Consider the following 17,884-nt stretch of genomic DNA (forward strand, 5'->3'; position numbering starts at 1 on the left):
CCCCAGAAGGGAAAATGGGAGAGAGCCCCAGCAGGGAAAATGGGAGAGAGCCCCAGAAGGGAGAATGGGACTGAGCCCCAGAAGGGAAAATGGGAGAGAACCCCAGAAGGGAAAATGGGAGAGAACCCCCGAAGGGAAAAATGGGAGAGAACCCCAGAAGAGAAAAATGGGAGAGAACCCCAGAAGGGAGAAATGGGAGAGAACCCAAGAAGGAAAAATGGGAGAGAACCCCAGAAGGGAAAATGGGAGAGAACCCCAGAAGGGAAAATGGGAGAGAACCCCAGCAGGGGAAATGGGAGAGAGCCCCAGCAGGGAAAAATGGGAGATAAACCCGGAAGGGAAAAATGGGAGAGAGCCCCAGAAGGGAAAAATGGGAGAGAACCCCAGAAGGGAAAAATGGGAGAGAACCCCAGAAGGGAAAATGGGAGAGAGCCCCAGAAGGGAAAAATGGGAGAGAACCCCAGAAGGGAAAATGGGAGAGAACCCCAGAAGGGAAAATGGGAGAGAACCCCAGAAGGGAAAATGGGAGAGAACTCCAGAAGGGAAAATGGGAGAGAACCCCAGAAGGGAAAAATGGGAGAGAACCCCAGAAGGGGAAATGGGAGAGAACCCCAGAAGGGAAAATGGGAGAGAACCCCAGAAGGGAAAAATGGGAGAGAACCCCAGAAGAGAAAAATGGGAGAGAACCCCAGAAGGGAGGTGCTCAAGTGAAAGAAGACTGGGAGTCTTCCTGTAGGAGATGGGATTTCAGTGAGGTCTTAAAGAAAGCTGGGGAAGTCCGGAGGCAGAGATGAGGGAAAGCACTGCAGTTATGCTTTGGAGCTGGGAGATGGAAAGTCTCATAGGAGGAAAAGTCAGGAAGCCCACATCCCTCTCTAGGGAGAACACAAGGAATTCTTGTGTTTAAGTGTCCTTTCCTAATATTTCTCTTTCTGATCATTCCCAGGAGGGAAGAAGTGGAGACAGCTGCATCATGCTGCTGTTGCCACCCCACTAACACCATGTTTGAATGGGGATTGACTTTGTTTTTTTATGGGGACTTACTTTTGAATCATCATGACTACAGAGAAGAAAAATTATAAAGGGAGTCACTTGTTAATAAACATTAACAATAAAGTTAACAACAAGCTGTGTGGTGTATGGGGTCATCATGTTGAACCTGAAGTCAGGGAGACCTGGGTCAGACTTCTGCCTTAAACACCAATAAGCTGTGTGATCCTTTGTTTAATTATTTCTATTGTGTCTGACTCTGTGATCCCATTTGGAATTTTCTTGGCAAAGATACTGGAGTGATTTGCCATTTCCTTAACCAGCTCATTTTATACAGATGAGGACCTGGGGCAAACAGGGTTAAGTGACTTGCCCAGGGTCACCCAGCTAGTAAGTGTCTAAGGCCACATTTGAACTCATGATTCTTCCTGAATCCAAGTCCTGTGTGACTCTGGGACAAGCTATTTAACCTCTCTGTCTCTCAGTTTCCTCATCTGTAAAATGAGAAGGTTGGATTTGAGCATTTCTGATTCTCTAAACTCATGATCCTATGAATGAGGAACTAAAAACAAAAACAACTCCATGACTCCCACCCCCCCCCATCCCACCCCAATTTTCTTTTGTAAACAGGCCAAACGTGATTTGCTAAAACCCCCCTCACCTTATCATGTTTGTAGAGCACATTTTCTGCTTTGGCCAAGCCCAGTGCGGCTTGAGTCATCCTCCTGGTGTGAAGGCTTTCCCTCATGGCCTTGGTAAGGAAAGGGGCCAGCAGTTGAACTGACCAGGTGTCAGGCACCAGCTGTAAAACCTGAGCTGCATCAAACTCGGTGGCGTGGTGGTTCAAGAGATCCACAGCAGCCAGGACCAGGTCACAGTCGGAGGGTCCTGGCTTTAGGTAAACAGAGAGCAGCATGTGGAAGAGCCGCTGCCGGTACCGAGCATCTTTACTCTGAGAACTCCACAGGCAGTAATCCTTGGCCGCAGAGAAGTCTTTGAGCTCGTGCACCAGGATGTGCAGCGCCTGGTCATGCTCCTCCAGCTTCCCGTGTAATATGGCACTTTCCATGTGAAGACTGCTTCCCTGGATTTTATCTGTCAAAGGGGAGAAACTGCTTAAGAATCAGGTGGGGATGTAACCCAGAGGCACACCTGGGCCATACAGCACTTCTCCCTAAGTTCCAATCCCACTCCATTTGCCTTTTACTTTAGGAATGTATGCAAGTAAAATTCATTACAAAAAACACACCTAGCCGGGGAGACGACAGATGTTGCTAAATGCTGCCATCTAGATGACTAAGTCAATGCTTTCACGTACCTTCACACTTAGTATTTAGGCCCTGGGAAATCAGACACAACACAGACTCTATTACAATTACAAATGACCCTGGAATGATTATTTCTCAAAATTTCAGAAATAGAGACATCAAATGTTTCAGCAGAGAAAAGGCCCTGGAGAGAACTCAGATTTACAGCTTCACCAATAACCTCCAATTCTAAAAGAAAGTCTCTCATTTACTTCAAGTGGGCACTGCCCGCTGCCACATAAAAAAGCCATCTCAAAGGAGATAGTATTATGAGACACCTAGCACAGTGCCTGGCATAAAGAAGTGTCACAGAACTGCTTATTCCCCACCCCCTTCCCCATCTTTAGCATATACTGGAAAAATAATAGGCACACCAAAGTCACTGACTCCCTACCCTATGCCAATTTATAGTTGCCTTGATAGAAAGTTACATGAGTTGAGTGAATCTACATATTAAAATTATTTCTAAAGATGTTCTAGTATTTCTGCAATCTAATCTTTAAATTATAGAAGGCATCATAATCTGATGGAAAAAGAAAAACTTGAGTTCTAATCTCATTTCAGCCTTATGTAAGCTGTGTAAATTATTTCATTTCTGTGCCTCCAATTGCACAGCTGTAAAATGGGAACAGTAATAAAAGGGCCCAGAATATCACCAAGGGATATTCTGAGGACAGATGGGGAAATGGAACAGAATTGGGGTATGTATAGTTTTGTGTAACTCTGGTTTGAGGGGGACAGTTTAAGACCTTCCTAATGAATTCCTTGTCTTCACTGTGTCCCTCTAGCCTTCCCTGTTTTCCCAATCTATCACAGCTTCTCTGGCCTCACTTTCTCCCTTTAGAGACTTCACTAGTACAACTCTATGCTCTCCTCTAACCCTGACTCCTTGACCCCATGTCCTGGCTAAATTCTAACACTGTTATTCCCTTCACTTATCTCCCACCATCTGCCCTTCTCTGTTTAAGTCAACATTTATTAAGTGTCTACTATATGCCAGTCACTATGTTAAGCAACAGGGTACAAAGAAAGGCACAAACAGTCCCTGCTCTCAAGAAGCTCAGTCCAACTGGAGACAATATGCATGTACAGATATGTCTCACACACACAATATATTCTACATATTATATATTGTATGTTACACATATCTTGTTATTTGTGTCACATATAGCTACATATATAGTAAATATTATGTATGTAAATAAATATACTGTGTCATATCTATCTTGTTTGCACATAGTTGGGTGTCTCTCTCCCATTATATTTACATATGTATATCAAATTATATGTAGTTCTCATATATACTTAGAGGTGTGGGTTTATGTGTATTGTTCATGTATACATACATGCACACATACATATACTCTGTGTGTATCACACACACACAGGATTAACTAAAATAATCTTAAAAGAAAGGTACTAGCATTAACCAAGATTGGGAAGGGCTTCCTGCAGAAGGTAGGGTTTCAGTTTAGATTGAGGGAAGCTAGAGAAACTAGAAAGACATGGCAAGGTAGCCATAAGAATCTATGGAGCTGAAGACAACTTATCTCGTATGAAGAACAGCAAGAAGGCCAGAGTCACTGGATCACAGAGTATCTGGAAAGGAGTAAGGTACAAGAAGTAGAAGTAAGGTAAAGGGAGGGGGTCAGGTCATGAAGGACTTTAAAAGCCAAACAGAGGATTTTATAGTTGATCCTTCTGGTTAATGCGAGCCACTAGAGTTTATTGACTGGGAGCTGGTTGACGTGATTAGACCTACGTTTTAGAAAGAGCAATTTGAGAAATGAGTGGAGGCCAGACTGGGATGAGGGGAGACCTGAGGCTGCAAAATGAACCAGAAGGCCCCTGCAGTAATAAAGATGTGAAATGACAAGGTCTCATAGCAGGGTGGTGGAAGTGTCAGAGGAGAAAAGGGCTATATATGAGAGATGTCACTGAAGGTGTCAATGACAGGACTTGCCAACTGATTAAATATACGAGGGTGAGAGTGAAGAGTCAAGGTTATGAGCCTGCGTAATGGAAAAGATAGCGGCACCCTTGACAATAATGGGGAAGTCAGGAAGAGGGAAGAGTTCAGGGGGGAAGATAATGAGTTCAGTTTTGGACAGATTTAATTTGAGGTGTCTAAGGGACATCCAGCTTGAAATATATAAAAGGCAGTTAGAGATGCACAACAGAAATCAAGAGAAGGGTTAAGGCTGGATAAATGGATCTGAGGATCATTGGCAGAGAGATGATGCCTGAATTCATGGGAACTGACGAGATCACCAAGTGAAACAGCATAGAACGAGAGGACCCAAGACAGACCCTTGAAGGATCCATGGTTAGTGGTTGTGACCTGGATGAAGGACTGAGTATTCAGGCAGGAGGAAAACCAAGAGAAAATCATGAAAACTTAGAGAGAGGAGACTATTAAGGAATAAGAGAGGGTCAACAATAGTAAAAGCTAAAAAGATAAGCACTAAGAAAAGACTGTTAGATTTGGTGATTAAGAGATCATTGGTAATTTTAAAGAAAGCCGTTTCTTTGATGTCAGAAGCCAAACTTCAGTGAGTTAAAAAAAAGTGAGAAGTGGAAGGAAGTGGAAGCATGGATGATCTTCTTAACAAGTTTAGCCATGAAAGGGAGGAGAGATATAGGACACAGCTAGCAGGGTTGGATCAAATTAGGATGGTTTTTTAAGTATGAGAGAGACATGTGTGTGTTCGTAGGCAGCAGAGAAACATCTGTACAAAGGGAGAGACTAAAGATTAATGAGAGTGGGGATAACAGAGGAGCCAATCCTTTGGAGAAGAGGGGAAGGAATGGGACCATTTGTGCAGGTGAAGGGGTGTGGCAAGGAGAAGAGCCATTTCTTCATGTGAAACAGGGGTTAAGGAAGAAATCGTGGCAGAGGCAGCTCAATGACGTAAGGGGAGAGGGCAGTGCTCAGAGAATGGCCTCTACTTTTTCAGTGAAATAGTAGGTAAAGTTCTCAGCTGAGACAGTGGGGGAAGGAGGAGGCATGGAAGATTTGAGGAAGGATGGAAAGATCTGGAAAAGACCCTGTCATGACTGAGACAGTGAATCTGAGGAAGCTGCTGTAGAATTGTGGTAACTGGGTGCACAACAAATTTATGTGATATAATCTCAAAAGGACCCTGAGAATTATACAGTAATACTTGTATTTTTCCCTCACACTCCATCATACTTCCCTCAGATGCTGTCCACTACCAGCCTCCTAAGATCCCTTCCCCATTCCTTATTGCTAGAGGATTTAACTTCTTAATTCATTAAGAAAATCAAGGCTATGAGCCACGACCTCTCTCTTCTTCCTATTTCACAATTCAAAACTCTACTTCTTTATCCTCCGCTCTGTTATTTGCTTCACTATCTGGAGAAGAGGTGGCCCTTTTCCTTGACAAATCCAACCTCTTGACTTGATCCTTCCTTTCCATAAGCTTCCCCCTTCAATCATTTTCTTGCTCTTCTTCAATTACTCTTTATATACTAGCTCCTCCTTCCCTGCTGCGTATAAACAGGCCCAGGTCTCCCTACCATCAAAAATAAAACAAGGTGTGGCTAGGTGGCACAGTGAGTAAAGTGCCAAGCCCGGAGTCAGGAGGACCTGAGTTCAGTTCTGGCCTCAGACACTTAACATACACACACACACACACACACACACACACACACACACAAACTAGCTGTGTAACCTTGGGCAAGTTACTTAACCCCAATTGCCCTCCAAAAGGCAAAAAAAAAAAACCCAAAAACCAAAACTTTGGGGCGACTAAGTGGTGCAGTGCAGTGAATAGAGCACTGGCCCTGGAGTCAGGAGGACCTGGGTTCAAATCTGGCCTCAGACACTTGACACACTTACTTACCCATGTGACTTTGGGCAAGTCACCCCCAACTGCCCTCCAAAAAGCAAAAAACAAAAAACAAGAAAAACAAAAAAACCCTTTGACTCTACCAGACCCTCAAGCTGTCATTCTATATTTCTTCTCCCTTTTACAATCAAACTCGTAGGGGGAAAAAAAAGCCTCACACTCATTGTTTCCACTTCTACACCTTGAACTCTTTTAAGAAAATACTTTTATTCTTAACTTAAATAACAAATAAGAGCATTTACATAAACAGGACACAAAAAGATAACTCCATATGAAAACATAATTTTCATTTCATACTGTTTACTTTATTAAAAAGTATACAATGAATTCTAAAGCCGTCCTCAAAGCTGTCCTGCTTGCCTGTGCCTCCTTCTAAACCTTTTTCTCTTCTTTTCTTGGGGGGGGGTGGGAGGCAGCCCCCCAACTAAAAATAGAGACAAAGAACCTCTACACATTTCTAAACCCTTTGTAATATGGCTTTTGATCCCCCTATGGACTGAAACTGTCCTTCCAACAATGAGTCTGTGGTGTTTCTTTGGCCTCCAATCTAACTGACCTGATTTCTGATGCTGTTAAGAAGCCTCTCCATATGCTAGCTATTGTTTCCTGGTTTCTTCTGCATATCTGTTTCTGCTCAATCTCCCTTGGTATGTGTGTCTGTCTCTCTCATAAAATGTTAGATCTGTAGTTAAGAAGACCCGAGTTTGAATCCCACATCTTACTACGTGTGTGATCTTAATTCACTTCACCTATCTGGGGGCTCAGTTTCCTCATCAGTATAATGGGTTTAGAAATACTTGTAGTACTTACCTCACAGGTTCACTGTGAAGCTCAAAGTCTATATAAATGTTAGCTATTATTTAACTATGATCTCTATTCCAATGATATGCAAGTTTTCATATTCAACCCTAATCTCTGTCCTGAACTCTAGTTCTATATTGTTGATTGTCTGCTAGACACATCCACCTAGTCTGCCCACTGGCATTGCAAATTTGGCCTATCCAAAATGGGACTTGTTCTCTTCCCAACTAAACACACTCACATTCCGATCTCTCTCTTTCTGCTGAAAGCACTCTCACGTTTCTAGTCACCAAGGTTCTCCACCTCAAGAATTAACTCCTCCCCTTCCTTCACCTTCTAAATCCAATTAGTTGCCAAGCCTCGCCAACAGAATCTCGGCACCTTACACCCATCCTCTTCCTTCCGCCTCACTTCCGAACTGGATTGGCAGTGCCATTAGTGGTTCCTGGGCTCCTTTCTTTTATGTTTCTTCCTCCCCAATTCATCCTCCTCACAGCTGCCAAACTCATCTTCTTAAGGAATCTGACCATGGTATCAGCCTGCTCAAAAATCTTTGATGGCTCCCTATTTCCTCTAGGATAAAAAACATACTTCTCAGGCTGGCATTTAAAACCCTCCACAATCTACCCTCCAGATTTATTTTGCATCACTCTCCTTCACACAATCTATCTTCTGGCCAAACTGGCTTACTAATTGTTTCCCAAGATTCTTACTCCATCTCCTTTCTCCATGCCTTTACACAGACTTTCCAAACCCAGGCCCTGAAATGTCCTCCTTCCTCACCCCTTCCTCTTAGACTGTAAGCTCCCTCCAAGGTTCAGGCAGTATATCACCACCTTGGCTAAGCTCCTCTTAATTTCCCTAGTTGTTACTGTAAATTGTCCTCTGGTTTACACAATATAGCTCTCTGGCAGAATGCAAGATACTTAAGGACAAGCACAGATTCATTTTTGTATCCTCAGCACCTAATATAGTGCCCTGCACACAGTGTATGCTTAATAAACGTTTGCTTTGAATTTCTAATTTTGGAGAGTATCTACAACATTATATATATCCATATGATCCATAGCTTAATGATGATTCAATTCAATAAGAATTAACGAAATGAGCCAGACGGGACGTAAGAAGACATTTAGCCCAACATCCTCATTTTGTAGATGAGGAAGCTGAGGTAGAGAGAATCAATGATCCACCCAAGACATAGAGGTAGTAAGTCGAAGAGACAAGATTTGAATCGTGGTCTCCTGACACCAGACCTGGCACCCTTTCCACGACACCATCCTGGCTCTAGCAATATAAAGATAAAAAAGGGCACAGTCACTACTCTCAAAAAACTTACAACATACTAGAGGGCTATGGCATCTACAATAACTACAACGTGGCTAAAAGTGCTAAGAGAATACAAAGGAAAGATCCAAACAAGGTGTGAAGCTGGAAGAGAGCGCTATCCCAGCTGGTGGGAGGCAGGGATGTCTTCACAGAAGATGTATTGCCTAACCTGGAGCTGGAAGGAAGGGAGGCATTTAAACAGAAGGATAAGGGGGTAGATGTCATTGGTCCAGTTTGATTGCTGTGGCATTAAATTCGTCAAGTGGAACAGCAGTGTGAGTTCAAACTAGAAAGCTATCTTGGGGACAACAATGTGAAAGGTCTTGAATATCAAGAGAGTCTGAAGCTTTCCTGCATATTTTAGAAACAAATGTTTTTAATAATGTCTTCTACAAAATATTCTATTGAGTATTTACTTATTCTTATTTTTATTTACTATAATTTTAATGGGATGTAAGATCTTCCCTATTCATTAATAGGCCTCACATGGAGCCCATTAAGGGAAGCTTGCTTAGGGGCTTGCTTGTAGGAAGGCTTTCACACTTTTTGTTCATTTCTAATTAGGCACTGAGTCATGAGGGTTGCGATGCCCTCTAGCTCTAAAAAAGGGTATATATATACTCTGAAGTTAGCATTTTGCTTTGGGGCCACTCATTGGAAGAGTGTTCTTGTGATCTGATCAGATGAGACTCTGGGTGGAAGTTAAGGAGCCCCCTGGCTTTGAAAAACCCACATGTTGGTGCTTCTTTCTCTGGTAACTATGTATGTATTGCTTTGGTCAGACAGTTGGATCTGTCTGTTGATCTGTGATAATTTCTCAGACAGTTAGAAGCCCTGTCTGTTGGTATTAATTTCTCTGTTTGTATTTTCTCTGAAGTTCAGGGTGCTGACTTTTCCCTTGAACTAGTGAATGTAATTAAAAAAGACTGTTGACCCCTTGAACACCTATCTTTCCTAGTAAAGCAGATCTAAGAACCTGTGCTAGGAAGCAGTCATCCTGGGTATGGCCATGTGGTTGCTACTACACTTTACCTAAAAGGTTTTTTAAAAAAGAGCCTAATTAACATGTAGTTATGTTCAATTTTCTTTTGGACCAGATCTGTGATTTCAATGGTATAGGGAACTCCAAGAGAAGAAAATTCCCTTCACCAATGCAAACTGGCACCTTTGCTGCAACTTAGAGCCTTGGAAAACCTCTAGGGCCCTAAAGGTAAGTGACTTGCCCTGGGTCAGAGGCAGAGCTTGAACCCAAGATCTCCTGAACCTGAGATCAATCCTCTATCCATTATGATATGCTGCCTCTCCATTAACTTTAATAATATTAACTAATAATATTACAGTTTACATTTACATGGGGCCTTACAGTTTACAAAGGACTCTCAAATATATCTCATTGGATCTTCACAACACGTCTGTGAGAAAGGCAAGGCAATTACTATTCTCTTCATTTTATAGATGAGAAAACTAAACTTCAGAGAGGCTGGGTGATTCTTCTAGAGTAACACAGTAAGGAAGCTGAAAACTACAACTCAGGTCTTCTAAACTGAAGTCCAGGTCAGTTTCTACTATGATATGGCCATCTCCCATATAAACAAGGAGTTTTAGGACAGATTTTATCATATTTGAGGAACGTTTTGAGGGCTTTCAAAGAAAAATCACTATAAAACTATTATTCATATTAATTTACTTATGAACAAATACAAATCTTATAACTCAATAAAGCAAGAAATCACAGAATTCAATATGGAGTGTTCATCAAATGAAATAATTACCACCAAACTATACACTTGTACCTGCCTATTGATTTGCAGCCTTAAAATATTGCCATTTAGTATCCCAGGGAAGCATACTACTGTTGGGCTGAACTACACAGTAAAGTAACTGGTTAAAAAAACTTAGAGAGATTTTTAAATTGTACTTCCAAAAAGGCAGGAGGCAAATCACTGGCTCAAGGAGAAGGAAATGGGGATGGAGCTGATGGCTTGAGAAGGCTTGGAATAGCTGCTATGAAAAACACAATTAAGTTAATCTGAGATTAATTAAAGGATTTAAAAAAGTCAAAGCTGAGACTGGCATGAATTTGTAGCATGCCTAGTCAATGGTTTTATGATATCTTCCAAAAAGCATTCAGCAGTTTAAGAAATGGCTGATGTCAGTAGGTGTAGGTGTGATTCACTGTTGCCTTTAAATGTAAAAATTGAACTATTAGTGCCAGAGTACTGTTAAAGAGTCAGGCTTCCCTTCCCCATGACCCTTCTTTTCCTGAGGGTGGGGACAGAGTATTAGAATCCACTTTCCTGGGTCAGATTCAGAAGGAAAAAGTGTGGCAAACATCAAAGAAAGTTCCAAAACACATCCAACACAGAATCATATGCTAAGGCTCATGAAAGTGCTGGTGATCATGTCATGCCAACTCTTCAACCCAGAAAACAGATACTGAGTAGGGCAGAACCTTAAGACATGCATATCTCTGCTTCCTGTAAATCCAAATCAATGCCACATTCATTGAGCAAAGGACAAGACCTTGTGCAAAGTGAGACATGACTATAGTTAGAAACTTCAGAGAGATAACTGTGTGTGTGGGGGGGGGGGAGAAGGGAGGATGCTTTGAAATGGTGGGAAGAATGCTGGACTCTGAAGAGCGAGGCTCAGACTTAAGTAGCTGTGTGACTTTAAGCAAGTCTTTTAACCTCTCTGAGTCCCAGTTTCCTCATTTGTAAAGTGGGAATAAGAGAACCCTCATAACCTGCTTCAAAGAGCAGCTAGGGAGAGAGCAGTCAGTAAATACAAAGCATCTTGCAGAGGTGAGCGGTTACCTCAGGGGGCTGAATCTTGTGATGAAGTGGATCTTACCTATCAGACAGTGGACTCTGTACAGATCAGATTTTTGAAGCAGACTTCGTAGCTTTGCCTGAGTTTCAGTCACTTCTGCACAGTTACCATTTGCACTGGGCTTCTGCTGAAGCACTTTCTCTAGATAGAGGATGGCTAAGTGGGTGTGATACTCTTCCTTCTGTAGATAAGGAATAAATGATAAATACATATATATCATACACCTTATCTTAACAGAGGAACCCAAATAACTCCCTTTTAACTGAAATTACTAACACTAATTAACAAACACTCCCACGGCACTTTAAGGTTTACAAAGCTTTTTCCCCACCTCCAATCCCTTTACAAAAATCATAAAGGATAAGACACAGGACAAACTTGTGACTTCAAAGCTATTCTAGAAGCCGCAACACAAATAAGGCAAATTAGAAATCTTAGGTGAAGAGATCTGCCTCTTGCAATGAAACATTTTTTTAATAAGGATTCACTTTCAGGGGTGGGGAATGTGCGGCCTCGAGGTTACATGTGGCCCTCAGTGTAGTGCTCTGATGAAATCCACACTTCACAGAACCAATCTTTTAAGGGGATTTATTCTGTGAAGTCTGGATTTAGTCCAAGGGCCGCACTTGAGGACCCGGAGGGCCACATGCGGCTTCCAGGCCTCCTGCAGGTTCCCTGCCTGCTGATCTCAGACTCTGTAGAAGGAAGCCAGCAGGATTCATTCTGTGAAGTCTGGATTTAGTCCAAGGGCTGCACTCGAGGACCCAGAGGGCCACGTGTGGCCTCCAGGCATCCTGCAGGTTCCCTACCCGTTGATCTCAGACTCTGTAGAAGGAAGCCAGCAGGATTTAAATAAAATAATCATACAGAGATTGTTATGGAAAGACAAGAGAGCCAAATTATCCAGACTTGAAGCTTCCCTCACTCCTTTCAAGGAAGTAACAAGAAGAAGATGGGGAAGGAAAAAAAAGCTGAATGTGGGAATGGGGGCCGAGCAGGGGAGACGAGAATTAAGCTGTGAAACCGTTAGAACCTGTGTCTCAAGGTCTTCATGTCCCTAGACCTCCTGAAATCATCCAGACCATGCATTAAGTGTTTATTGAGCACTCATACCGTACACAACGTAATTCGGTACAATTTTACTCAATGTGCTCTGTAATAAATTCTGTAATCTAACTCAGCCTTTTCCCACAATTTCTGTGAAAATATAGCTTGTACTTTTTCATGGAATCTTGGACTTAGAAGGGATGCCTGAGTCATCCAATCCAACTTCTTACCCAGTACATTCACAGCATTGTAGAGAGAAAACTGAAAACTTTTGAAGCACTTACTTGTACTCTCCTGTCCACAACTAGATATTCCAAGTACTTAACAATAGACTTGGGGTATTTTTTAAGGCAGTTGATGATGTCATCTGGGTTAAAGATATCTTTCTGGTGCTCTTCCAAAGGTCTCCTGGTAAAAATCTGAACTCCAACCTGAAATAAAGTGACATTTTAGATACCAGGCTTTTCAAAGTCACCTTATTCTTTTCCTGATCTAGTGACTGCCCATTTCATACTTCAGGTAAGGAATTAATCATTAATAATGATGAACAGGGGCGGCCAGGTAGCACAGCGAGTGGGAGCACCGGCTCCAGTGTCAGGGTGACCTGGAGATCAAATCTGGGCTCAGATACTCAGCACCACACCCAGAAATACTGGCCGTGTAACCTTGAGCAAGTTACTTTACCCTGATTGTTTAAAAAAAAAATAATGATGAACAATAGAAAGCATGGAACCACAAACTAATGAGACATTTATGCTGGCAGAGATTAAACAACATGGGGTCAGAGGCAGGACCTAAGGTCATTTTAAATGTTGAAACTTCTTTAAAATTCAGATGGAAAGATATTGTTGAGAAAAGAGGATAAATACACAAGTGTGCACACACATGTTACACCTACTATGTGCCAGGCACTGTGCGAGTCATTTTTTTTTTTTTTGCTTTTTGGAGGGCAATTGGGGTTCAGTGACTTGCCTAAGGTCACACGGCTAGTTTTTGTGTTAAGTGTCTGAGGCCTAATTTGAACTCAGGTCCTCCTGACTCCAGGGCCGGTGCTCTATTTGTGCTAATCACTTTTTTTTTAAAAAAATTATTTACTATTATTTTACAACATTCAGTTCCACAAGTTTTTGAGTTCCGAATTTTGTATATATACCTTCATGTTAAACATTAGTCAAATTGTGAAGAAGAATTATAACCAATGGTATGAATAATGAGGAAGAAGAAACAAAACACAACGAAAAATAGAAGACAGCAAGTAGTTTGCTTCCATCTGCATTCAGACTCCGTAAATCTTTCTCTGGGTGTGGATAGCCTTTTCCATCAAAAGTCCTTGCATTGCTGAGAGGAGCCCAGTCTATCAAAGTCAGTCCTCACAGGTACAATGTGTCTGTAATTGTGTACGATGTTCTCCTGGTTCTGCTCGCCTCACTCAGCATCGGTTTATAGAAGTCTCTCCAGGTCCTTATGAAGTCCCCCTGATCCTCATTTCTTATAGCACAATAATAGTCCATTACATGCATATACCACAACTTGTTTAGGCATTCCCCAGTTGATGGGCATCCCCTTGATTTCCATTCTTTGCCACCACAAAAAGAGCTGCTATAAATATTTTTGTACATACAGGTCCTCCCCCCACTTGTATGAGCTCTTTGGGATACAGCCCTAGAAGTGGCATTGCTGGGTCCCAGGGTATGCACATTTTTATAGCCCTTTGGGCATAGTTCCAGAATGCTCTCCAGAATGTTTGGATCAGTTCACAACTCCACCAACAATGCATTAGTTTTTCAATTTTCCCATATCTTCTCCAGCACTTATCATTTTCCTCTTTTGTCATGTTAGTCAATCTGACCAGTGAGATGTGGTACCTAAGAGTTGTTTTGATTTGCATTTCTCTGATCAATAGTGATTTAGAGCCTTTTTTCATATGCTTATAGACATCTTTTAATTTCTTCCTCTGAAAACTGACTGTTCATATCCTTTGGCCATTTTAACAATTGGGGAATGACTTGTATTCTTGTGAATTTGACTCAGTTCTTTGTATGTTTTAGAAGTGAGGCCTTTATCAGAGACGCTGGCTGTAAAGATTCTTTGCCAGCTTTCTGCTTCCCTCCTAATCTTGGTGACACTGGCTTTGTTTGTACAAAACCTTTTCAATTTAATGTAATCAAAATGATCCATTTTGCATTTTGTAATGCTCTCTATCTCGTTTGGTCATAAATTCTTCCTTTCTCCATAAATCTGATGGTAAACCAGTCCTTGCTCTCTCAGACTGCCTACAGTACCAGTTTTTATAATAGTCATTGACTACTGTGTCTCTTGTACCTAATCTATTCCACTGATCTACTACTCTATTCCTCAGCCAGTACCAAGTAGTTTGATGACTGCCGCTTTATAATACAGTTTAAAATCTGGTATGGCTAGTCCACCACTCTCAGCATTTCTTTTCATCGATTCTCTTGATATTCTGGACTTTTTGTTCTTCCAGAAGAATTGTTACTATCTTTTCTAGCTCCATAGAATAATTTTTTGGTAGACTGATTGGTATGGCACTAAACAGGTAAATTAATTTAGGCAAAATTGTTATTTTTATGATATTAGCTTGACCTAACCACGAGCAACTAATGTTTTCCCAATTATTTGGATCAGACTTTATTTGTGTGAAAAATTTTGTAATTGTGTCCATAAAGTTCCTGGGTTTGTTTTGGCAGGCAGACTCCCATCTCTACAGTGACTTTAAATGGAATTTCTCTATTTCTTGCTGTTGGGTGTGCTAATCACTTTTTATAAATATCACCTCATTTGATCCTCACAACAACTTCAGGAGGTAGGTACCATTAATATTCCCACTGGTTAAATGACTTGACTGGGGTCAAATAGCTAATAAGTGTCTGAGGCTGAATTTGAGTGCCAGACTTCCTGACTCCTGGTCCAGTGCTCTTATGTACTGAACTGCCTCATTACACAGGAAAGGTTGGGCAGAGAAAATGAAGGGTTTACTTTATCATGGATTTTGACAACATGTAGAGTAACTTGGATCAATCCACAGATTACCTAAGAATAATAATGTCCTCTTGCTGAAAAACAACTGAAAAATCATCAGAAAAAAAATGACCTGGTAGAATATCATTGTGCTGTAGGAAATGATGAGCAAGCTGATTTTAGAAAAACATGGAAAGACTTCCATGAAATGGAGAATGAAATGAGCAGAAATGTTGTATACAGTGATAGAAGTATTGTTCAGAGAATAACTGTGAATGACTAAGTTATTCTGAGTATTATAAATATTCAAATCTACTACAAAGGACCTATAAGGATGCTATTCATCTCCAGAGAAAGAACTGATAAACAGAACTTGGCATAGTATAGTTTTACAAACATACACACATATATCACTTCTGTGTGTGCATCTATACAGACAGGTATACATATCTACATGTATGTATGTATGTAATCTATCTATCTTATCTATGTCAAATGGCCTTCTATGGTATGGGGTTGGGGAGAGAGGGGGAAGGGAGACAGCTTGGAACTTAAAATGTAACCAAAAAAATTAAATTTTTAAAAAATTGACCATATCCAATCAAAATAACTCTCTATTATCTGCAAAAAAAAAAAATCGTCCATACTGATACGTGAACTGTTTTAAGCAGCAAATGTTTAAATAGTTTGGTTGCTGCCTGCCACCTTACATGTTCCTGTCATCGGATGTATACTCGAAGAGTTGAAAAGTTATTTCAAGGGAAATTTAATGACAAAGGAAACATGCAGGAAAGAGAAGCAAGTGAGGGGCAAAAATCATAATAAAATGGAAAATCTCATAAAAAGGATTTTGGGATCATTCATTATTTTGGAATTTTTTATATGACTACTTTCCTCTGCTAGATAACTGAGAGCTGAATACCTATCTAGAACTGTTATTTGTCTTCAGGACACCTCTAAGTATTTTCAATATCACGTGATCTACACAAGACTATGGAAAGATGAGGAAATGAGCTTTTGGATGTAAGAAGACAATAGTTAAACAAAGGAAAATACCCCCAAGAAATGTGTAGATATTGTTGAAAGCAAAATCTACAAGTTTCTGGGAAAGAGAGCTCATTCACTGTACAAGTACTCTTCAAGCTTCCTCACCCACTAACTAAACCTCTTTTGTACCACAAGACCAAGATCGACATTTTAAAACTGTTCACAGAATGATGTACAATATTCTCACTGCTATCACTGGCTATCAGCAACTTCTGTGTCGTCTTTGAAAATAGCTTTATGGAGAAGCGAGGCTGCTCTTCTCAGGCACGTGGTGCAGCTATCGCAAATTCTGCACCAAAACCCCGCAAGGGTATTGAAATCCAGGACAACTTGTCCCAGATAAAAAGCTGGTTTGGCCAAAGGTGCCCCACTGAACTGCAAGCTTCATCCCCATGGTCCAGGTGAACTCAAACAATTCAGTGCTTTTCATGGAGGAAATAGACATTTCTCCCACTTCTTTGAATCTGCATCTGTTCTGCTTTTGGACTGTATTAAAAAGACTTCTATTGGTCTTCTTGTCTCAAGTGTATCCCCAGTCTGATCCTCTATCCTCACAGCTGTCAGAGTAATTTTCCTAAAGTGTAGGGTTCACCATGTCAACCCATTATTCAATAATCTCCAGCAGGTCTCTATTACCTCTAATGAAATCCTTGGTCACATAATGCCCTTCACAACCTGGTCCCTTTTTACTTTCTACTTTACTCTCTGCTATGAACCCAGCTTCACTAGATCACTTGCTTTCCTTGGAACATGACACTCCATCATGCCTTTACAATGGCCCCTGCCCCTTCCAGAAACGCTCTGCTCCCTCACCTCCACCTGCTAGAATCCTGGGTTTTCATGATGTTGCTCCAATCACACCTTCTGCATGAGGCCTTCTACAGCCTCTGAGACTGCCTTTATTCCACTCTCTTCCATTCTTATTTACATACTGTCTCCTCCATTGAAGTGTAAGTTCCTCCTTGTGAGGCAGGACAGTGTTTTTACCCTTCTTTGTAACCCCAGCCCTTCACACAATGCTTAGTACACACAAGGGCTCAATAAATGCTGACTGACTGGCTGACTGTCAAGGACTTTGTGCTATGTGGTAGCAGCAATCCTACTCTTCCCCAGTGCAGCCCCCATTCTACCTCCTGGCATGACTATGCTTCATTCCTGCCTTCTTTTCTCTCCTTTCCCAAGACACAACAGCTTCTTTCCATCCATTCTAGTCTATAGCTTCGGTCTTTCTGTATCTCCCTACCCAAGGTAGACCAGCCCTGGGCTCTGATCAGCAGAACTTGGCAACAGCAATGGGAATGGTGTGGCAGTGTACCTAGTAGGTAGGACTGACACATTTCTGCATTTCCAGCTTCTGTCTATCCTTCTCCTATGGGGAGCCAAGCAATGAAATATTATCATTCATTCCAACTTTGCTCTAGCCCAGAGGAAGGGAAATGACAGATTTTAACCTGTTAGGTGAAGCTTCCCCCCCCCCAAATAGGACATTTTATAGGGAAAGCTACAAAACATGACCTGGCAAGAAATGACTTGCCTCGAGATAAATCAGAAAAGCCTGCCACAGTGGCTCTGAAATAGGGTACTTACCTAAATGCTCAAGTTAAGATGGGTGTTTGGATAGGAAGGTGTTAAGGGGGAATAAAAAAAGGTAAAATACAAGTCAAGAAGTAGCTCAATATT

At 41.4% G+C, this 17,884-nt stretch overlaps 1 protein-coding gene across 4 annotated transcripts in view; it reads right to left on the bottom strand.

The window, feature by feature from the left end:
* The window catches only part of TGFBRAP1 (transforming growth factor beta receptor associated protein 1), a 70,017-nt gene that overhangs the window by 3,731 nt on the left and 48,402 nt on the right, over positions 1–17,884 (bottom strand). For all 4 annotated transcript variants that reach the window (XM_069093963.1, XM_069093964.1, XM_069093962.1 and 1 more), the window contains 3 exons: positions 12,463–12,609; positions 11,153–11,312; positions 1,652–2,085 (listed from right to left, as the gene is read on the bottom strand). In XM_069093963.1, the coding sequence (XP_068950064.1) occupies positions 1,652–2,085; positions 11,153–11,312; positions 12,463–12,609 (741 nt within the window). The remainder of the gene's footprint in view (positions 1–1,651; positions 2,086–11,152; positions 11,313–12,462; positions 12,610–17,884) is intronic.

This window comes from Petaurus breviceps, unplaced genomic scaffold (genome assembly GCF_028583685.1).
Source record: "Petaurus breviceps papuanus isolate PSGF00001 unplaced genomic scaffold, PetGlider_PUasm1.0 214, whole genome shotgun sequence".
Lineage (NCBI taxonomy): Eukaryota > Metazoa > Chordata > Mammalia > Diprotodontia > Petauridae > Petaurus > Petaurus breviceps.